Consider the following 23,427-nt stretch of genomic DNA (forward strand, 5'->3'; position numbering starts at 1 on the left):
CTCCCTCCTCCCCCCTCCTCCCGCCGCCCTTTCACTGTGTTTTCTGTGCATACATCTCGTTTCTTCTTCAAGTGTGTAAGTGCCGGAGGAGGAGCCGAGCCTCTTTAGTGCTGCACCCCCGACAGTGCTCTCTGAACACAGTTGATATGGCTAAATGTTTGCTCGATGTAATCTAAAGACTTTTGGAGTAACAGGCAGTATCTCTCTTAGTTATCTGTGCTGCAAACTTAAAGAAGTTGATAGTGAAGAAATTTCACAAATATGAAGAAGAGATTGATATCCACAATGAGTTCTTTCGGCCATATGAATTGAGTAGTTTCGATGATACCTTTTGCTTGGCTATGACAAGTTCAGCACGGTATGTTGTAAGTACTATGATAGTGTAAGTTATTTGGGAATAGTAGTTTTCCTAGTTTTTATATATATATATTTCTATCTCTACCAGAAATCCATTCTACAGGTTTGCTCTCAGGTAGGTGTTCAACCTCTTGAATACCCGCTGTGAGCCCAGTATTTCAAGAGGCATCTCCTTCTATTGTTTAGACAACGGGAGGTGATTTCTCCCTATTAGTAAGTTGAAATCTACCTCCCAGTAGTCCTTATTTGCCATTTGGAATAAACTCACTTTTTTCATTGAACAAAGAAATTGAGAGCTAACATAAGTTAGTGGAAAAAGTATCATCTTTGGAACTAGAAAGGCTGGGATGTAAATCTTAGGTCAGCCACTGCCTAACTGTGTGACCTCGAGAAAATTATCCAAACTATCTGAGCTTTATTTTCCTCGTATCTCTCTCTCTCTCTCTGTGTCTCTCTCTTTCTCTCTCACACACACACACACACACGCAAACACACACACACCAGGTGACTCATGTAGTACTGGCACAGGTAGATAATTAATAAATGGTAGCTATTATTATTACTATTTTTATTAGGCACAGGAAAGTCTAGTTCCTCTTCTGTGTGACAGCCCTCCAGATATTTGAGGAAGGAATATTAATTTTTTTCATGGTAAATATCCCTTATTCTTTCTTTCTTAACTCATGTGACATGGTTTCTGGACTCTCCATCCTGATCTATCACCTTTGGACATACTTCATTTTTGTATGTCTCTTAGAATTTGATAGGACCTTTTAGGAAAAATGGTGGGACCAGCATGAGAAAATTGGACAAAGCAAATCACTTCTTGATTATTATATTTTATAGTAAAGTTTAAATTTTTATATGTTTTATTCAGATGTGGTATATGTATGCTTAAACTTTATGTGGTACCTGTAGAAACATATTCTGTGCTTTTGTTTCCTAGAAATCACTCTACATTTTACTTCAGTTTCAGATGGTCAGGAAAAATTTGAAATTCTTACTTGCTTGATTTTTCAGTTAAACTCATTAAAACTTAGCAGTTTTAACCGTAAGGACTTTGTCATTTCTAGAATTTTTCCACAAAGGATAAATGACACGTATATGTGTTTATATAGATATATATACAGTAAGCCCTCACATTGATAGGTTCTTGGAAACTGCAACTTTAATCAAAATGATGTTGAACAAAGTGACGTTATTCATTGTTTTGCTTCATGTCACAGTTTCCTAGAACCTATTGATGGCGTTAAATGAGGACTTACTATAGTTGATTTTATTTGTGGTAGCAATGGTAGTAAATATTGACCCATTGCTCCTAAGGGAAATGCAAGATTAGGTTCCTGCGAGCCTCTGACATTTTTGTCAATCAGTAGATAGTTTTGTGTGTGTTTCTGTTTAAAGACAGAAATTTATTTAATATATAAACAGTCCCCAACTTATGATGGTTCCACTTATGATTTTTCGACTTTACAATGGTGCAAAAGCAATATACATTCAGTGGAAACCATACTACCGTAATAACTTTATTATAAAATAGACTTTGCATTAGATGATTTTGCCCAACTATAGGCTAATGTATATGTTCTGAGCATGTTTAAGGTAGGCTACTAAGCATGATGTTCATTCAGTTAGATGTATTAAAGGTATTTTTAGCTTACAATAGGTTTATCAGGACATAACCCTGTCATAAGTCGAAGAGCATCTGTATATTATTGATTCATTAATATTGCACTCAACAGCCAATAGTGCTCACACCTGAACAAAGCTTATCTAACACGTGTATTTTCTCCATAAGGCACATAATAGCTTTCTTATGCTTAGTAACACTAGAACAGCTTCAGCACTATGCTTAGAAACCATTTTAAACAGCAAGATCACCTACAAAATATGTGAAAAACATGGTACTAAATAGACCATGAAAAAGCCACTTGTTTATGGTATGAGAGCAAAATTAAAAGGCAAAGTGCACGTTGTTGAACCTCAGCTTGGAACATAAACATTGGACAACTCAGATTTTTCACCACTCTGTGCATGCACATATCTGCAAATGACTGCGAAAACACGTGTTTTCATTTGGGGGTTACAAATAAATTTTAGCAAGTAAGCAAATTCACAAACACGGATTCTGCAGATGATGAGGATCAACTGTGTATGTTCAAAAAGAAAAAAATATTAAGCCAATTACATCTTTAAAACATTTTCAAACTGTTAAAATAGACATTTTGAGCCAGATTCAAGATTACTTTCTTTTCCTTCAAAAAATTTAATATTCAGTAGTATCCTTGCCAGCGGCCATGAGTCTTACCAGCATCAATCATGGAACTGTTGCCGTTTTGGCATCTGTTAGAGAATTTGATCTGGCTTCTGCAGTAACAAGAAGGTAGCCCTTGCATAATGAGGAAGAAGCCTTAGCTTCTCTCAGTAAGTGGTAAATTAAAAGTTTCTATTTAAAGTATTCCAACAGTGTTTCAATGAATTAACCTCAGCTTAATGAGGTAGATGTTGATATTTCTTTCAATTCATACCACTGCATTTTTGATCATTATGTCTACCTCCTTAGGTGGTGGTATAGCTTAAAAGCATCTGTGAAACTGAACAGCTCAATATTTTGCTTTCGGCCTTTATGAGGTCAGTTTTACCCGAGAACTAATTGTAATATATAACCAGATGGTATACATTCTAGCAGAAGTTCAGATGTCAGTACTGTTCCAGTAAACAAGATCTTAAATTCAAAACTACTGGGTATTGTAATAATAGAGAATCCACAGTGAAGACTGATAGCATTGAAATTAGTGCTGTTACTTTATGGGATTTTATGGCTGTGATCACCTAAGCTCCCCTAAACATTTGGCTTAGAATACATGTAACTCTGAGAGTGAAGGAATATTCTAAGAGTGGGAATTGAGATGGAAGCCAATATCATCTGAATGGACAGTAATTCATATGGAATGTTTTTCACCTTTCTTCAGTGACTTTATGCCTAAGACTGTTGGCATTGATCCGAGTCCATTTACTGTGCGTAAACCGGATGAAACTGGAAAATCAGTACTGGGGTAAGATATGTGCATACAGTGAAATTTTAAAGATTCATGAAAAATAATAGCACTTGTAATATAATTTCCACCAAAAACTAATAACTTCAAGTCACATAGTTTGAGGCACAGTCCATTTATTGCATCTATACAGGTAGTTTATTTGTAGCATTGAGATCACTGAAGTATTCAACATTGAAGGTGGAATTTATGGGAATTTTAGCAATCCAGTGTATTTTATTATTTTAAATTGGGAATATAACAGATGGCATAAAGGCAAATAACAGATATTATATGTTATGTCCTATAAATAACTCAGCATTCTCTGTTTCCCAACATAAAATACTTAAGCAAAAATTCATATTTATTATATTTATTTTTGTTGGAATCCTGAGGAAGATAAAAGCAAATATACTCGGATAGAGAACTTAATATATTTTCTATGTGTTACTGAAACATTATTTTGGAGGGGGACTATTATTATATCCAGTGAAGAAGACATACCATGTTTTCATCTTCATGCTTAGACTGGGGTGAAATGTGTTGTTTTCTGGTATAAGAATCTCTGACCTGCCTAGTCCCAATGATAAGATTTCTTCTAGACTCTGGTCAGAAACTCTGGCCAGATTGTGGATACAGAGAGTCCTAATTGTATTTGGGGATGTGTATGGGGTCTTAACTGGATTCTGGCTACATGTGATTTATACAGTGCGACATGTATTAATATTTTCCAGATACACCATTTCTGTGCTTAAATATGTGGCCTTTGTGTAGCTTCATGTGAAGCCCTGACCAGATGCTAAGAGGAATTTGAAAGAAGGAAAGTCCTCAGGAGTTTAGAATTCAGGGAGTTCCCAGGACAAATGAACAAATGACCAGCTATATTAGTTTACAGCAGAGAAATGCTACCAACTTTAATTTTTAGTTGCAAAGGGTCAGAAACTAATTGTTTTCTACAAAATCTAACCCATGGTCAAATAAAATTTCATTTTCCTTTCTTAGAACATTTTAGAATAGTATGGTATTTTTAGTTCCTTATAGAGAAGGGTGAAATATTAAACATTTTTCATAAATGTGAAAAGTATTACTATAAAATATTTTCTGAATTAAAAAAATATTCTTAAAGTACTATCTTGGGTAGATGAAAATAAATAAGATATTTTTACTACTCTCAAATTTGGCACTAAAATAAAAGTAAAGAATTTTATAAATATGGGTTTTTTTCTGTTTTTTTCCCATCTATTCTCTATTCTTAGAAGGAATGCTCAGCAGATATACTTGTTTACTAATAACACAATAAATTTTAAAGTTTAGTTCATGTTCATCAGTTACTCATTATGGGGGTCAACTGTGATTAATAAAAATTGATAGGAGGGAAATATACACGGATTTGTCTGTTGACCTTTGATCTTTTCATGAAGCTTTTATAAGTTATAGATAATTTTACTAATATCTCAAACATAATAGTCTTCTATTATTATACCATAAAATTTGAAAATATTGATTTCAGTTACCAAAGGAAGGCTCGGTAGCCAAGTGGTGAGAAGAGTTTTCTGAACTCTGCAAGTACATTTTGGTATATTTTTTGAATTTATAACAGGGCTTACATTCATACAAGGTCAGTACATACACATGGAGAAGTATTAAGCTTTTCCCTTTAGCACAACATGAATCTAGAAACTAATTTCTCACAGTCATTTCTTTACGCTTCAGTAGGACTACGGCTTTAGGACAGAGTGATACACAGTGTTGAGGGTTCGTTTAAAGATGCTTCACATCCATATTGATCTTTTTTAAAGAAACAAAAGCAATAGAGAAGAAGCTGTATTACAGAGGAAAACAGCAGCCAGCGCCCCGCCACCCCCCAGCGAGGAGGCTGTGTCCAGCAGCTCTGAGGATGACTCTGGGACCGACCGGGAAGAGGAGGGCTCTGTGTCTCAGCGCTCCACTCCGGTGAAGATGACCGACACAGGGGACAGTGCCAAAGTGACTGAGGTGTGGGGGAAGGAAACGTGCACAGTCCATCATGAGGCTCTGGAGAATGATCTTTAAAATACTGCTTTTAGTTAAAAGGCTGAGAGCAAGAAAATATCATGCTATCTCACTCACACCATTTTAATCTGTGGTGTTTGAGGCACTGCATAAGATGAATACACTTAGCATAGACATGATCAAAAATGGTTTCATTTTGAAATAAAATTACCACTTGAGAATTTTTAAGAGAATACTGCCCCACTCTGAACAGCCCATCCACTGGAGGTCCATGTATTCCCTTGCTCAGCACGTCATTGGGATGCAGGATTTGGACCTGGCCCTCACGATGTTTGAGCAGCCCCAGTGGGAAATTCATCCTCTTCAATTCAATATTAAATAATATATTAAGGGAAAACAAATGGAAGTAAATAACAAAAGAACCAAATCCAGCTTTGGGGAAATTTGATATGTAGAAATAGCCAAAAGTCATTTAGAAATAGAAATGGTGTGGTAAATAAAAACGTGATAATGAAAGAACTGAATCCGTATTCTAGGAGTTGGCAAACTACAACTGATTGGCCAAATCCAACCTACAGCCTTTTTTGTAAATAAAGTATTATTGGAATCCAGCCATTCCTCTTTGTTTACATATTATATGTGACTACTTTTGCACTATAATTGCAGAGTTGAGTAGTTGCAACAGAGAAAGTATAAATCAAAGAGCTTAAAATATTTGCTACCTGTCTTTTTATAGAAAAAGATTGCCAACTCCTGCATTATACAAAAGCAACTAGTAATTATTTAATGGGTTTTTTTACCCTAAAATAAAGTATTTTTAGTAGAAATGGACATCAAACTTTTTTAATCCATTAACTGAGAAGTTTAATGAACAGATTGAGGAAACATTGTGATTGCTTTTGTGGAAAAACTCACAGGTTAATTTTTTCATCTTTGGAAATTCTTAATATGTTAAATGTCTAAAAATTCTTCCTGGTTCCTTTTTTTTTTTTTATTTTAACCCCAGAATGTGGTCCAGCCCATGAAAGAAGTATATGGAATTAACCTCTCAGATGGCCTCTCAGAAGAAGATTTTGCCATTTATTCAAGGTAAAATATTTTCATGTAGAGATTTAGAAAAAATGCAAATTTATTATTACAGTAACATATCTAGTTTAACTTTTAAGAAATGAAAATAGTCAACAATACAGAAGAAAATGAATTCCACTTGGAATGCAGTTTCAGCATTCAGGGGGTCAAATTCTGAAACATTGATTTATATTTGGAGTTAAAGGGCTAAGTGCCTGAGACTCTGCCCCTCAACCCTCAATGATAAAAATTTATGATGCATACAGGTATTTGCACTGCCCATATATAAGCTGCAAACCAAAGTACAAATACACTCTTACATTCCCAGATCCTCAAGATCAAGGTACCTTCTTACAGAATACATCTGGGATATTGATGAGAATGAGGACCTTGGATTCACTGTAGCTCTGGGGTGCTGCTGGGAGTGGTGGCTGAGGAGGAAAAGGAAAGCAGTGATAATAGGGCAGCAATTCACAGTGTTACAGACCTTCATTAGGCAGATCTAGCCAAAAGGAGGTACTCCCTGAAATCATATGCATAATTGTGTGTGTATGTGTGTTCTTCTGAGATTCATAGTTATCAGATTCTCAAAATAATCCTTCACCCAGAAGTCCTCCAGAACCTAATGAGACCATTGCAAACACCCCTCAGCCTAATACATGCATTCAGAAGACTTGGTCATGTGAACATTGTATACTGTGTATCCATGTATAAATTGTATACTATAAAATGAGCACTAATATTCAGTTATTTTTTTAAGAAGGACATTTCATTTGCAGAATCCATTGAGCTGGATATTGTCATCTTTTTATTTCAAACTAATGAGAATCTGCTCTATAATATATAAAATATAAAATACGCATCATTTCTTCACTGCAGAAGCAGCTTCCATAACCTGCACTCTTGTGACTATGCATCATTGTCTGACTGGAAGCCAATTTAGTCATTCAGAACACAGCCACACCCTCCTCACTCCTGGACACACAAACACATGGTACTTACTCATAATGGCTGTCAGAACTCTGTAGCTAAACTCTTTTGTAGTTGAACTGGCCTTTATAAGCAACTTGGTCTAGAAGAATGAATTGTCTGGGGTTAGTGACTGAATAATATAACTTTGCTTATTGCAGAGAGCGTAAGTCTACTGTATGTCAAGAACTAAAATTTTGGTTCAGGTTAATTAAGCAAAAAGAGTATCCCTTGCCTCAGGTATGATTTTCACCTGGAACCTTATTAGCTCAGACAGCCTCTGAAGCCCACTTTTAGTTCTCCCTTCTCAGGAAGCGAGATGCAGCCTTGTTCAGCCACAACATCCCTGGGAAACAGACAGTCTAGGAAAGATGCAAGGGCCAGCCCTCAGGGCAGGGATCACTGCAGGGGAGGATGGCATCCTTGTCCTGAACCAGGATTCTGTGTTTGATATTCTCAGGAATAGCACCTACTCCTTTCATTTGTATAACAATTCATAGTGCAGTGTTTTATTTGTTCTTTAAACAACTCTGTAATAGATTCTAAAGTAATTATCCCCTTTTACAGGCTAAGAGCACAGCAAGATAGAGCCATTCAGTGGCTTACCCAAAAGACAAATCCTTGGTTTCTGGGTGTCTTGTGCTTTTAGACTATGCACTCCTCTTTATTCTCTTGGTCATATCAGCTGCCTCAGCTTGTGATGCAGACCTTGGGGCAAGGGGGGAAACAGTGGCCTGGCCATTCTTGCCCTCTGTGAGCAGCCCCTCCCTGTGGGCATACTGCCCCATACTGGGCTTCTCCCTCCCCACATGCTGGGGCATGTCCCCTCTCCATCTGCTGTGGACATTGCTATAGGCAGAGAAAGCCTCCCTTCATCAGTATCTGTGGGGTAACTGTGCCAGAGGGTGACCCTGGGATGTTTGGGGACTGATTGGTACCCACTCTTGCCCCTCTCAGGACCTGGGGCTTAGTGCTGCCTCTGATCCAAAGGGCAGAGCTTCAGGGCAGAGTGAGAGCTCACGTAGTTGGCCCTGAACTGGCAGGTGTCCTTCCCACCCGAATTCTGCACCCAGTGGGCTGTTACCCACCAAAGTTTGTGCACATGAGGGGCAGTGCCCTGGCCTGGCCTGCAGGTCACAGCTCCCACCTGGCCTGTCCCAGTACTCTGTGGGGAAGGGAAGCCACGCAGCTAGGACTGGTTTCTGTAGCTTGTCTTCCAGCTTCCTGTCCTTCTGCCTGTTTTTCCTGCTTTGGGCCTCAACACCTTCGGACTCTCAGTTTTGCAGTCTGTTCTCATTGCTGAGCCTGGCTCTCTGTGGCTTCCTTTTCCCTCATCTTTTCTAAAGTCTTTAGTTTGTTCTCTTGACCAGACCTGGAAGCTTTCTATTTACTTCCTTGAAGCCTCATATACCTGCCGATTTTTTTTTAATTCTGTAGTTGTACCCTTGATTTGTGAGAAATTAAAGTTCTGTAGAAATAGTTAATATTATGTGCCAATCTTCCCCAAAAAATAGATCAAAATTTTTCACTTGCCGAAGATACAAATTGGATAAAAGTAGGCTACTTGAAAGTTTTTCAGTAGCATTGTAATGATTTAATAATTGATAGTTTCTGCTCTTTTATTGACCTTTGAAAAAGCTAATGAAAAATAAATGATAAACTTATCCATAGTCATCAAAAGAAAATATTTTTAAATAGTAAAAAAATAGAAAGGAAATTAGCTCTTCTGCCCCGTAACCGCTCATGAGCACATTAGAACAAAGCTACAAAACCACATCCCTGAGGGGAAGATGCATGCGTGCAGCAGAGTCAGGCTTCCAGCAGGTGAGCACTTCAGAAACAGCTGCTAGGTGTGCTCTCACCCTCTTCAGCTGGCCTCGGCCACTCCCTCTGGCTCTTAGCTTAAAGCCTGCATTAGCTGTTCATGTCTTCTTTGAGGAGGGACGTGTGGCCATGGTGCTCATCAGCTGGTCTCCTCCGTCTTGGTTGGAAGTGTTCTTAGGCGTGGTTGGGGGAACTGGGTCCATAGCGGGGGCTCTCATTAGCGTCCCTGCTTCAGGAGGTGGGTCCCTCACTTGATCCTGCCCTTTCCACACCAGTTGTCTCACTGCAAGCACCACCCCGCGTGCCTTCCCATGCTTTCTGCATTGCATGTGTTAGATGTGTGTCACCCTCAGATGTGGCAGGCTCTGCAAGATCATCTTCCTGGCTCCAGCAACATTTCTGTTCAAGTTCTGCATCATGTGTAAGTTATTAAAAATTCAATAACATGCACATTTTATTTCATTCTTATATGCATTAGGACTTACATTTTAAGCAGAAGCCCTTTTCCTTTACTTCTAACAAACCCACTCTCAAATCAGGCAAAGTTTTGCATTCCATAGGGTACTCTTAGGTGCTTTTCTGAAATAAGCATACTACTGCCATTTGAAAGCTCACACCATTTTGTGTGATGTACTGAGTTAGTTGTGAGTATTTCCTTCTTTAGCTTACTGTTAATCTGTTGTAATTTGTAGATTTGTTCAGCTGGGGCAGAGTCAACATAAACAAGACAGGAGCAGCCAGCAGCTCTGTTCCAGGTGTTCAGATGGAGTTATAAAATTGTAAGTACAAGATTAGACCCTTAAGGAAATCTTCGTAATTATGCCATTCATAGTGCTTTTTCTGGAAGACATTTTAAGAGAAACACTCAGTCTTGTCACTAAATTAGTACAAGCGCTAAAGGATCTCCTCCTATGACCTTACTCAAGGAAAACTGAGTCTCCCTGGGGGATGGGGAGGAGATTGGCTGCCTCGACTGCACTTGAAACACACTGGAGTTGGTGGAGGCTTCCCCATGAACTCTGCCTTCCACTGGGGAGAGGTGGGATGACGAAACAGCTCTGACCCTGAAGGCAGGCTCCTCAAGTTTAGTACAAGACCTTGGAGGGTATGGATGGGTTTGTCTCTTTTAGCTATATGTCCTCATCAGTTCTAATAACTAAACAGATGTTTAGTGAATTCTTAACAGAACTACGTTCAAAGCATGCCACTTCCTGGTTTTGTACCCTGAGCAACAACTTACGTGCTATGTGGCTCCGTTTCCTCATCTGCAAAAAGGAGTAACAAAATTACCTACTTCATAGGAGGCTGATGAGACTTAAATGAAATAATGCATACAAAGTGCTTAGAACAGTATCTCAGATATGTTCAGTAAGTTGTAATCATCACCATCATCATCATCATCCTCTTCGTATTTATCATTATTCTCTGCTTATTGGGACCAGGAGGGCTCCCTGACGCCTGTGTAGAGTTGAGTTTCTTCTGTAAAGTGGGTCACTGTGGAAATTCAATGAGGTAGTATATTTGAGGCATCTAGATCAGTATCTGGCATGTAGTTGGCATTTAGTAAATTTCTCTTTCCTTTTCTTAGACCAACTTTACCAGTTTGGTTAATGAATTATTCATTTGATAGGTACTGATTGCCTAACTTCTGTGTCCTACGTCTGCATGTTCCTGATTGCTGGTTCAGAGGCTATTACAGTAATCCAGGCAAAAGCCTTAGAGAGCAGGGGCTGTGCAGATTGCGAGAATGGGATGGCTCTGGGAAATATTTAGGAGGTGAAATGGGTAGGACTTGGATCCTGATTCATGGAGGGGGAGGAAGAGGTTGTCATCAAGGATGACCCTTAGATTTTTTGGTTTGTGTAACAGGTTTGATTGATTCATTCATTCCCTTATTCATTCAGCAGATAGGTATTGAGTATGTCTGTGTTAGGACCGTTCAAAGCTGCCCTTTACTGAAGTAAGGAGCACTGCAAGGGAACCCAGTTTGGCTTTAAAGTAGCATGAAGTGGAGGAGTTTAGGAGACAGTTGGATCAACTGATCTGGAACTCAGAAGAGAGCCTGGGCTGGGGAAGTAAATGCTTACAAGTGATAGTTAAAGCCACTAGTTAAGGATGAGACTACCTAAAAAGAGAGACTAGATTGAGAATAGTCTACAGCTGATCCTGGTGGAACAGCTGGGGCAAAGAGAGAGAGAGAGAGAGAAACCGACAAGGGAAACAGAGGTGGCTGATGAGAGAAGTGGAAGGAAAACCAGACGGTATTTTATCACAGCCTCCAAAGTGCTGTTGATTCCTTCTCTCTCTCTCTTACCACTGTTTTTCTTTTTCTCCGCCCTGCCCTTGGGCATATAAACTCCTGTTAATTTAGAGACCATTTTTCTTTGTTGTAGCTATTTAGAGTTTGAAAGTGTAGACTCCCAAATGAACTGAGATAGATGTGGCCAAAGGAAAGTATTTAAATGTGTTAGTAAAATAAGAGACTCTGTAAACCAAATTGTTTATATAAATTGATTGTTCCATTAAAATAGATGATACAGCTTATGAGGAGATGATGATGAAATGAATGTAGCATATAATATAAAACCATTTCCTCGTTTTCTTCAATATTATTTCTACTTTGATCTATAATTGGTCTTACAGTTATTACTTTCATATTCTTTTTTAAAATATTTAATATTTGCTTTTCTGAGTCTTGGCACAGATGAAAATCAAGTGGAGCTAGAATTTTTTAACCTTTTCCACTTAATTAGTAAAGAATCTATCATGAGTGTGTTTTTGCACAGCATCTTCAGCAAAATAACAAAGAGCTTGGTAGGCTCTGCATTATGTTGCCATGGCAACTGCCCGAGTGTTCTTGGTGTTTTATTTGGGGGGGGGGTGTAGTGTGTGCTTTAAATTGGAACTCTGTAACCAGGTTCTTAAAATGTCAACTATTCATTTTTAGATTTCTAAAGCTATGCCAAAACCAAGAGAAATTAGATTTATATGAGATTCTTGAAATTCTCCTCTTGTTATGTTTTAGCTTCTAGTATATTTAAAAATCATTATAAGTTCATATACATATGTATCTACTCATCTCTGCATAGTTCATATTCTTACCAATTTTTCTTGAAATCATAAAGCAAACCAGTTTCCCTTTTCTAAGTATGAGGTATTTATAACACCAAATGTAAAAATGTTGACAATAACCGGCATAAAGCCAGTGGAACAGGGCCTCCTGAAATAGGGGCACAGAAACCTGGGTGGGGAAGCTGGGCACTTTCACTCAAGGTCATGCAGGACATTGCCTGGAAATGGATGTTAAACCCAAAACTGGTCAATGCATGTACTGTCAGCCCAAATACCCAAAGTTGTGTTTTGCCTGCGTGTGGCTCTCTGATTCGTACCACTCTCTGAGTGTATGGGTGGTGATCCGCGAGAATTGACATCGGCCAGTGTTAACTGAACACTCCGTGCAGGATGGGCACTGCTCTGTGTACCTTAACCTGGCTTAACTCGGTTGCCCACAGTGACTTTATGAACTAGATCTTATTATCACCTCCATTTTGCAGATTGAGAAACTGAAGCACACAGAAGTTATGCAACTTGCCCAAGGTCAAACAGCAACTGGAAGGACCAGGATTCAAACCCAGACAGGCTGACTCTAGAGCCTATGATCCCCATCACTGAGCTATAAGTGCCTAGTGTTACCAGCTGCTTTTCTAACCACTGGGGTAGAAATGATAGGTTATTAGCTTTAACAGACCTCACATTGGTCCTCTAACATGACCTGGATTTGTAGACACATCTATGTGCAGACATAATATGTCTGCTCTGTTGATCTTGAATTTTTAAAACTATTTAAAGAGAATATCCCTTTATTCTTTCCTCAGTATCCAGCATATTGTCCCTAACTTAGACATATTTAAGTTTCTTGGGCAAGCATACTTTACTTGACTGATTTGGTAACATGGTGTAGAGGTTGCCTAGCTATCACCAGAACAGTGTTGCTGATATTAGGGTTATTACAATCCTGCATGGTTGTATGGTTTCAGAGAGCAATCCATCTTTGTATCCCCTACTGTCCCCAGAACAGTACCTTAAGTTGAGTGCTCAGTAAATATTTGTTGAAATGCACTGAATCTCACCCTCCATCCAGCACCCCCATTACTGTCAGGGGCTTCACACAGACCCTGGACATCCCTAGAATGCTCCCCCAGTGCCCCACTGGTTTTCAGCCACCTTCCCAGTGGCTTACTTCCCCATCCTTGAACACCTTTTAGTGCCTCCCTTGTTCTGTTTTTTTTCCTTATAAGCCCTCTGCCCCCTCCTGTTTCTTTGTTCCCCTACAGCTTTCTGAAAGAAAAAGAAAAGGTAAGCACACTAAGTTTTTAGCACTTTTTCTCTTTATTCTGCTTCCACTGCACTTGTGACCAAATGCCAAGTGAGAAAGACCAGAGTGGCAGGACTTGCTGTGCCTGGTGGGCAGGGTGCTCTGGGGCCAGGTGGTGATTCACCGTATTTGTGCAAGACCAACATGTTCTCGTTTCACACTCCTACCAGTTCTCCGGGAGTTTTTAACTAAGCAACAAAGGCCAATCAGTAGTAGGTTAAAAAGATACAAACACACATATCATTAGTGCCTGCTATTCTGTGTAGCTCACCTATTCCAGGAATATGTCTCACTCATTTAAAAATTACCTCTAACAAATGGTTCAAAATATAATACAGAGTTTATACAAATACTGTGTAATTCAGGATTCTTCCAGCAAAGGATATGCTGAAATGTAATGCAAGGTAAATAAGTGTGCTTACTATTTTAGGACCATAGGGTTGCATTTATTCCCTAAGTATCTCTCATAAGAAGTGGTATTTACTGACCACTAAGTGAATGCCCATTGGTGTGAACATCTGCTGGGGAAGTGTTTCACAAATCAGAGCATGCTCCTACAAGTTAGAATTAGAGCACTTCTTCAGCTGATTGGTTGGGCATGACAAAATGGCCATGATTAACTCAACTGCATTTATTTTTCATGATGTAATTTTCAATAATGTGCTCCCCATTTACAAGTCACCATCTGGGCCATTCCCCCCACCCCCACCCCCAAGTGGTTTCATCTCGTCCTCTGTAGATAATGCTCTGGTCCCTGTGCTGCAGGCACAGAGTATTTCTGTCTTACTGGGTAGTTCTTGTTATCTTTTCCAAACACCCGGAGAACCTCCAGTCTTTAAAGGTTTAAGGATTAGAGCAGTTGGGAGGCAATGATCAATGATTAATCAGCTCATTCCCTCCACAAGGCAGGAGATAATAGGTGATAACAGTTCCACAGCCCAAGGAAACTGGGATGTGACCTCTTCCCTCACCCCAGAAATTACCAAAACAGACTTGTTCGCTCTTTCATTTTGGCATTTACTTTTTTCTCTCTTTTTCTTTAACCCTCTCTGACTTCTCCTATATCTCTTTTCTATTTCTAATTATCTCTTTCTGCGCCCCCTTCCCCATTTCTTTTATCTTCCTCTCGCTTTCCCTCTTTCTCCCTCAGCATCCCCTCACCATCCTGTCCAGGGTATTTGTAGCTTTTTTTCCTTTTTGTATAATTACTATAATCACTCCCAAACACAAGGTGCCTTTATATATGCTAGGACACTGTATTTCAGATTGCAGTTCCAGAACTTAGTGGGTCATGAAATTAATTTACTATAGGTGTACACTGTGAAATTAAACAGAACTGAGTTGAATACAATATAAAGTACTACTGCATGGCACATAGTATGGGGAAGTCTCGTTTCATGAAACTTGTGTTTCTAAGCATAACTACAGCACGTGTGTACTGGTTTGCCATGCAAAGTGCATTTCTTACTGTGGGTAACAGCCACACTTTGATTTATATGAATGAACCACACGAATTAAAAACTTATCTCTGTTCTTGGCATTAGGCACTTAGTAAATGTTTATTGATGAATGAAAGTACATGTGAGTGATTCCTGTTGGGGATAATTAGAAAAGGAGAAGAGGGAATAGATGAGGGAATAGAGTTCCTGTGGTATATCCATAGTAGATAAAATAAAGGCCTTGGAAAATATCCTCCCGTTACTTACAGTGAATTGGGAGGTGGGATAAGCACGTGAGGGAAGAAGGTAGCAGGAAGCTACCGCTGAAAGTCAAACTGAAAAAGCCATCAGACAAATAGATTAAGGACCAAGTGAGAAAAGTGAATGCCTCTTCATTTGAGTATTATCTGCCATAGCATCTGCTTTGTTAAACAAGATAAATTTATTGGAAGAGGTGAACTTGTTAAAATTTTTCAGGAGGGCTATCATGAAAGGTTTTTTTTTTTTGCATATATATGGAATAATAAATGAAATTCAGTTGTAGGTATTCAGGTTACTAATTTAAGGTATCTAAAATGACTGATTTTTAAAAATTTAGTGTATTGCGAAAATATAAAAAATAAAAATGTAGCATATTGCCTGTTTTATTTTGGTGAGTACGAAGCATTCCATTTATGGGAGCTTTCACAGGTTCACATGAGATCTTAAGTATCCCCTTAACACAGGTGTGTGGTCTTGAGCCTCTGTCCTGTGCACCACTTTCGGAGACCCATAAGTAATTCTGTGTGTCTAATGCAAGAGAATAGCTAGTGAGAAGGCGAGAGACACAGACAAGTAGAAACAGATCAGGAAGAGATGCTGAGTAAGAGAGTATGCCCCTTATCCTAAAAGCTATCTTTTAATCAGGGGAGTGATAGGCTTATATTTGCATTTTAGAAAGGTCACTCTGGAAATAGCATGACGAATGGATTAGAGGCAGGGCCATAAACAACATATCCGTTGGAAATATCAGAACAAGTTAATGATTAGAGTCAGCTATTGGCAGTTGAAATAGAGAAGGGAGATTATTTTATAAAGGTAGAATGTGTAAGGCTTCTCAAAACTTGATATTGGATTGGGTTTCAGGGATGTGTGAGCGGCCAAGGATTTTATAGCTTGGTTGACTGGCTGTAGTGGTGAGTTGCCAAGATAGCAAATACACACTAGATGCAAGTTTGGGGGCTAAGGTAGTGAGTTTCAGGCAATAATAGGACATCCAGAATGATGTGTCTGGGGGCTCAAGAGGTTTTAGATTAGAGAGATTTGATAATTTAGGTTTTTTCTGCTCTTCATTTAAAAAGCAAATAAATTTCTTAACTTTCTCTAAAAGGGTCCAAGTTACATAGATTATTATATATGCCTTTTAAATTTTTTAGGAATCCATGTCAGATTAAAGGAAAAAAATCCTTCAGTTGCTGATAGAGATGAAGAATTTATCATGGTTTTAAAATACATTTTTATCCCACAAAACACTTATTTTTCACATAAGCAAGCAGGTTAATCTCAGAAAAGCAGATTGGGATATCTGATATGGCCATGTGAGGGGTAGTACTCATTGGTTTTCGTAGCACTGTATACAATAACTACATTTTGTAGTGGTTTAACCTTTGATACTTTGTTAGTTTACCAAATTATCATCAGTTTTGTGTGTGGAAGGTGGGTGGGATATTTTGGGGCAGATGGAGTGATCATTGAGCCTTGTGCTATGTCACTGTGGCTTTCCTGACAACCATTCCTTTTGCACAATGAAGATGAGTGTTGAGGTATGATATATTTATACTCCCTTGTCTCCTCTAAGCACATGCTGGAAGTCTTTCAATAAATTTTTGGCTGAAATACAAGAAACACATTTCAATTTTATATTTAAATATAGCTGTGCTGTCCTAGGTGTCATTCAGAACCCATTGGGGTTTTCACACATGATTTTAAAAAGTATAGATCCCATTAAGTCCTAATTGTGTTTAAAATTCACCAACAGCTCTTTTAGTATTATATAAGTAATTTTCCATGTTAAATATTTTAACAGTATTACTTATTTTCCTTATGGTCCTATAAAGACATTTGAGAAATAAAACCCTGGAAATCATTTGCATTATATTTTCCTAATTAAGGATATGTTCATATTTTCTAAGTCCTTCTGCCATTCCTTCAAATTTTATAGGAACAGAAAGTCCTTGATAAATGGAACCTACTGTGTGATATTTTTAACCTAAAACTAATCTAAAAAGACTATAAGTTACTTGAGGGCAGGGCTCATCTATCTTTTTATACTCAGTCTCTGGCATGATACCAGGTACACAATAAGCATTAAATAAATTATGAATGAGTAATATTTGGAATTCAGTAGTTTAACCTCTTTTAGGAATATTATGCAATAATTATATGTGATGGAAAAATGCCAGGGTTAACAAGTTGAAGCAAGTGGCAAGACAAATGATAAGTATTTCTTAAGTTTTTATTTTACAATGGTTTATTTTAGATGTGACAACTCAGAGTTCTTGGCAGACATCTCTTGATTTTCTCAACTGACAAACTGTTGCTGTGTTTATTGGCTAACTTACACATCATGTTAGTAGGACAGGCTAAAATGGACCATGATTTTCTGATTTTCGATTCCCTGCTGCTACCAAATTTCTGAAGCTCTTAATGAGAAAATTTCCCCTTATATGTAACCAGCTCTCAAAATCCCTTGGTCAGCATGCCTAGAATAGAACCATGATTTCCTGATTTGCATTGCCTGTTGTTTCCAAATACATGAAGCTCTGCAAGAAGATTTGCTTTGTTTTTATATTTAATATATTCTTAGAATCCTATGATTAAAAAAAACTGTTGTGGTTTGATCTCAGTTGGAAAGAGTGGAAATTTTTATATTCTTAAAAAATCTTTCTTCTCTAACCCACTTTCTATGAGCTTGCAAAAACACTCTTTATGAAATGGTTTACATCCATTATTAAAGGGTCACAGTTTCTATTCTGTATGTGTGATGTCACCAAAATACTAATTAAACCCCAAAATGTCTGCATAACATTTATCCTGTCCTTATCCAGAAGAAAAAAGAGATTGAGATGATCTTCACTTTCTTATTTTTTTTTACTCTTTATAATTACGTTACTAATAAAATTTATTACTTAATGTCAAAATCAGTTCATGCTTTTTAAGCATTGTACATCAGAGGAATATATTGCTTTGAAAATAAAGCTCTCTGGGGCTGATTTCAAAAGATAAATAGTTAAATTGATAGCTCCTTTATCATTTGGTTTGAAAATAGAAAAGTAAATTAACAGAGTTAGTGTGCTTAAATATATTTATTTTTGATAATAGAATAGAGCTAGGAAAAATATTCTGATAATCTCAGAAGCATCAGTAAGTGGTTAGCAGATACAAAAAGGCAAAAACGCAATTTTAGGTGTCTTTTTTAGCAACTGTAAATAAAATTATATTTGAAGCTTCTCAGACCAAGAACTTTGTCTTACATATTCTCTTCTGTTCATTATTATTCCTATAGGCCCACAGACTTTGCTTTTACTTGTTTGGACAGTTTTAGCAAAGTAAGTGTTACTCTTCTCAGACTTCCTCATGCTGTAACAGAATCAGTTACTGGTTTATTTATAAATCATGTGGGTGATATAATTAAATTTAGTTTATTGTTTATTAAGTTTATCATTTCCTTTTAGCCTTTTTGTTTCAACATCTGGAACCTTGAGTATATTTCCCAACAGTCTCATGATGAGAAAATGAATCCGCCTGTCTATAATGACTTCTAGAGATACGAAGGCACAGTCAGATTTGTGGGGAGAGGTGCCAGATGGCATTCTTAGAATGTCCCATAGGGTGTGCACACATGTGCACATGTTAGTGTATGTGTAGCATATTAGGACCATGAAATTTGAAAACTGAAAGATATTTAGAGATACTAGATTCCAGCCTCTGATTTTGTACGAAAAGAAGGCCTGGAGAGAGAGTCAGTAGTTCATTCAGAGTTATAAAACTTTTAAGTGATAAAACTGGGACTCAAATTCATTTCTTTAGAACTCAGACTCAAAGTCCAATAACATGATCTCCTGAGCTAGGCAGCTGGAATTTACCCGACCCCTGCACTTGAGCAGCTAAAAGTGGGGGAGCTCCCACAGGAAGCATGGATAGTAGCAAATATCCCTAATAGCAAATGGCCAGCAGCTTGTTACCAAGGGAAGAAAAGGAAAAGATACAAAGCATAAAGCAGCAGTCCTCAAAATGTGGTCTGCGGACCACTGGGGGTTCCAAGACCCTTTCAGAGGGTCTGTGATAATGAAGGCAGTGGCACAAAACTATATTGGTGATTGTTATTTTCTTGACTGTTCCACATTCACAGCAAAAAAAAAAAAAAAAGAGAGAGAAGAAAATGCCAGCTATGTATGCTTAATTAAATCTTGACAAAGCAGTAAAAATTATTAATTATCAACCCTTGAATGCATGTCTTTTTAGTATTCTTTGTGAAAAAATGGGAAATGTACATAAAACACTTCTGTTGCATATCAAAGTACTATGGTTGTCTTGAGGAAAAGGACTTGTGCAGTTATCTAAGTTGTGAGCTGAACTCACCACTTCCTTCACGGAACATCAATTGAAATAATGACTGACAGACAAACCGTGGTTCTTTGGGCTTGGGTATTTGGCAGATACTTTCTCAAAAAATAAAGCAAAACTGTCACTTTAAGGAAAACAATTGACAGTATTTATTACCAATGATAAAATGAGATCTTTCAAGTGAAAATCAGAATTTTGGAAAACTTGTATCTACCACCATGAGTAATACTTAAAAGATTTTTTTATGAGGTCAGTAGTTATCTTAACAAATGTGATTTTTTTGATATTGCATAATGAAATATGCTACCAATTAGAAGATCTTCATAACTTTGTGAACCAGTATCTTCCAAATGACCAACGCATGCTATTAAAAAATCATGCATGGGTTAAAAAAAAAATCCATTTCAAGTGTAAGAGACATCAATGGATTTTAAGACAAGAGAATATGAAAAGTTCACTGATATGATTTCAGTTCTACATTGTAACTAACCTTTAAGAAACTTGTCAAATTTTGTTGTAATAGCAAAGAAAAATATCCACAATTCTTTGGAATGCTATTAAAATTCTCCTTTCTTTTCCAACTACATATCTCTGTGAAGCCATATTTTCCTCATATATTAATACTTTAACCAAAACAGTATACCATGACATATTCAGCAGAGGCGATTTGAGACTCTAGTTGTCTCCTATTCAGCCAGATTTAGAAAAGATTTGCAAATATGTAAAGCATTGCTTCTTTTGCCACTAATTGGAAAATATAGAGTTTTTTATTAAAATGTGATTTATGTTGACATTTATTGGATTCATTTATTGTTTAGTAAATATATATTTAAATTTCCGTTTTAATTTCTCATGTGGTAAATACCAGTAGATATAACCCATATAAACCAAAGCTTATGGGTCTCAGTAATGTTTTTAAGAGTGTAAAGGGATCCTGAGATTACAAAGTTTGAGAACTTGTTGGCATAGAGTATTTGACCATTAATGTCAGCATGCAGCAATGAGGCAACAGAGGGCATTATTACATTGTAGCTTTGCTTGGAATTTGCCAGCAAAATGGTATCCCCGACTGGTTGAAGAAATATTTATTTTCCATGGTTTATTATTGTTTAAACAATTAAGGAAGCACATGTTCTCTTTTTAAAGGTTTCTATCAAACAATGATCTGAACGTCTTATGATGCTTTCAGTTCCAAATAACAGAATATCCAACTCAACTAGTTTAAACAATAAGATAATTTATTATCTTACTTCACTGAAAGCTTGAAGATAGGGCAGGCTCCAGAGTTGGTTGAATCGGGAGCTTCATGTATGTGATCATGAAGTGCCCAGGATTTTTCCATCTCTCTGCTCTGCCATCCCCAGTGTGGCCTCGTCCTCAGACCAGCGGCAGGATGGCTGCGGCAGTTCCAGGTGCCACAGCCAGACGCAGCGGTGCCCAGGGGAGAACGGGAATGCTTTCTCTGTGTCTCCTCTTTAGGAGCAAGGAGTCCCAAAACCCGCTTAGCAGACTTCTCCTCATCCCCTAATGGCCAAGATTGGGTCACATGCTGACCCTGAAGTGTGTTATTGCCACCAGGCCATGGGCTTACTGTGATTGGCTTACAATAATCATTTGGGGTATGAATATAGGAAAGTCAAACACAATGACTTAGTTATTAAAAACAAAACAAAAAAATTGTTTGTACTTATCCAGTTAACTGGAATCTCATTTGCACAGGTGCCCAGTAAGAGAGACAGTGTGAATCTGTGGAAAGAATTCAAGGCCTGAGAATCAGGAGCCCTGGTGTCTGGTCCCGTGTCTGGCACTGATGAGCTCTGAGTCCTTGCCTGTCTGGGCCGTGGCTCCCTTATCTGTAAAACAGTCTAGTGCTTGGATAAGAGCACTAGTTCTGCGGTCCTCTAGTACATTGGTTCATTTATTCACTCACTCACAATAAGACTAAGCATTCAATAAATAAATAATATTGCAGTGCTTAGTCTGTTGTGTAAGTCACAGCAAAGGATACAAATTGGCACTAAAATGCTGCCTGTTTAACTGCAACAGACGCGCTTCCTCCTGCACCGCACACACATTGAAAGCGCAGAGGGTTGTAAGATCCAAACTGAGCACTCATAGAATGCTCACGGAATAAATCATTTCATGCCCTCAGCAAAGAGCCTTTGCCACAAAGCTCATTAGCAGTTATAGCGTAAGAGTTTTCTCTCAACGTATTAAATGTAAAATTTACTCAGAAATGAAAACATAGGAAAATATGTTCTGAAAAAAATAAGTCTTCGTCTCAGGAAAGATGCTTGTGGGCCTGGCTGGCTGTGGTGGCTCCAGTGCGCTCGGTGTCGGAAAGGCTGTGATGCACAGAAGCAGACGCTAGAGCACCGCAGACAGCTGTGAGAAATGAGACCCGATTTTCTGAATATCCAAGGACACTCTTGTATTGTAGTTTCCAGATAACATGCTTAGAAAGGTTTTGTTTTTTTAAACCAGACTGCTAAAATTTTGCAGACCTTCCTCAGGTGCAGTGTTGGTTAATTTTTCATGTCATGTGAAGTGTTGTGATAGCTGGGAGTCTTTATCTCAGAGAAGAGAATTAGGAGTCATGTGGTCATTCTCTCAAGTAGTATTTGAATTACTGTCAGGTGAAATAGGGCTTTTTGAGTTGGTTTAGGGACCAGTAAGTGGAACATATAGGGAGGAAGATTTAAGGTTGCTGAAAAGAAAATCTTTCTAACAATTAGAGCTATCAGCAGTGACATCTCAACATTCCACCGTTGAAAGTCACGAGTTCTTCCATTACTGAGAGTACTCAAGCAGAGGCTACATAACCTTCTACCAGCAATATTGTGGAGAGTTTTTTCATTCAGCTTGACATTGGACAAGATGATTTGGAATAAAGGTCATTTCTAAGATCCTATAATCATCATCACAGCCAGGAGTCATCTAATAGCTGGAATCATTAACAGCTTGAAACAGAAAGGAAGCGATTCACTTATTCACCAAATATCTAAGCACTTGCTATATATCAGGCACTGTTGTAGTCACTGGGGATACAGTAAAGAACAAGGCTGACAAGGTCTCCCAGGGCACTGCTGTTCTAGGGTGGGCAGATAGGCACTGACCTAACAAACACATAAATACAACCATTTCATATCAGGATAAATGCCCTGAAGAACACAAAGCAGGGGAATGGGAGAGAGTGATTCCGGTGGTAAGGGTCAGGAGTTGTTTTAGATTAGCTTTTTAGGGAAGGTCTGTCTGAGGACTTAATGTTTGGGCTCAGACCAGAATGAGGAGGAGCTGCCATGAGAAGACTGGGGAAGAATGTTGAAAGCAGAGAGGCATGGCGGGAACAAACTTGGCATGTTGTAGAAGCAAACAGAAGGCTGGGCGAGAGGCACAGAGGAGTGTGCTGTGGCGTGGAGTAAGGCGCAGGAGCTTAGCTGTCACTCGGAAGCCATCCAGTGGGAAGCTGCTGGAGGGTTTTAAGTAAAGAGTGGCATGCTCTGATTTATACCTCTAAAAGATGATGTGGGTGCTTTCTGGAGGATAAATTGTAGCAGGCAAGGATGTAAGCAAAGAGGCAAGTAGGAAACTCAAGAAGAGTGTGGTTTCATGGAGGCCAAGAGAAGGAAGTGTTTCAGGAAGGAAGGAGTGGGCAGCAGTGTTGAATACAGAAAAATGATTGTTGGTTTAGGCAACAAGAAGGTTATTGATGACCTTGATGAGAGAGTTTCTATGGGTGGTAGCCTCGTAAGCCCACTTGGAG

The 23,427-nt window shown here is 38.3% G+C and overlaps 1 protein-coding gene across 1 annotated transcript in view; it reads left to right on the plus strand.

Moving 5' to 3' along the window:
- The window catches only part of FIG4 (FIG4 phosphoinositide 5-phosphatase), a 106,089-nt gene that overhangs the window by 71,723 nt on the left and 10,939 nt on the right, over nt 1-23,427 (plus strand). Inside the window, exons 16-20 of the mRNA XM_012651133.1 lie at nt 195-358; nt 3,330-3,413; nt 5,192-5,387; nt 6,391-6,473; nt 9,938-10,024. Of these exons, the coding sequence (XP_012506587.1) occupies nt 195-358; nt 3,330-3,413; nt 5,192-5,387; nt 6,391-6,473; nt 9,938-10,024 (614 nt within the window). The remainder of the gene's footprint in view (nt 1-194; nt 359-3,329; nt 3,414-5,191; nt 5,388-6,390; nt 6,474-9,937; nt 10,025-23,427) is intronic.

Source organism: Propithecus coquereli, unplaced genomic scaffold (genome assembly GCF_000956105.1).
Source record: "Propithecus coquereli isolate 6110/MARCELLA unplaced genomic scaffold, Pcoq_1.0 Scaffold35, whole genome shotgun sequence".
Lineage (NCBI taxonomy): Eukaryota > Metazoa > Chordata > Mammalia > Primates > Indriidae > Propithecus > Propithecus coquereli.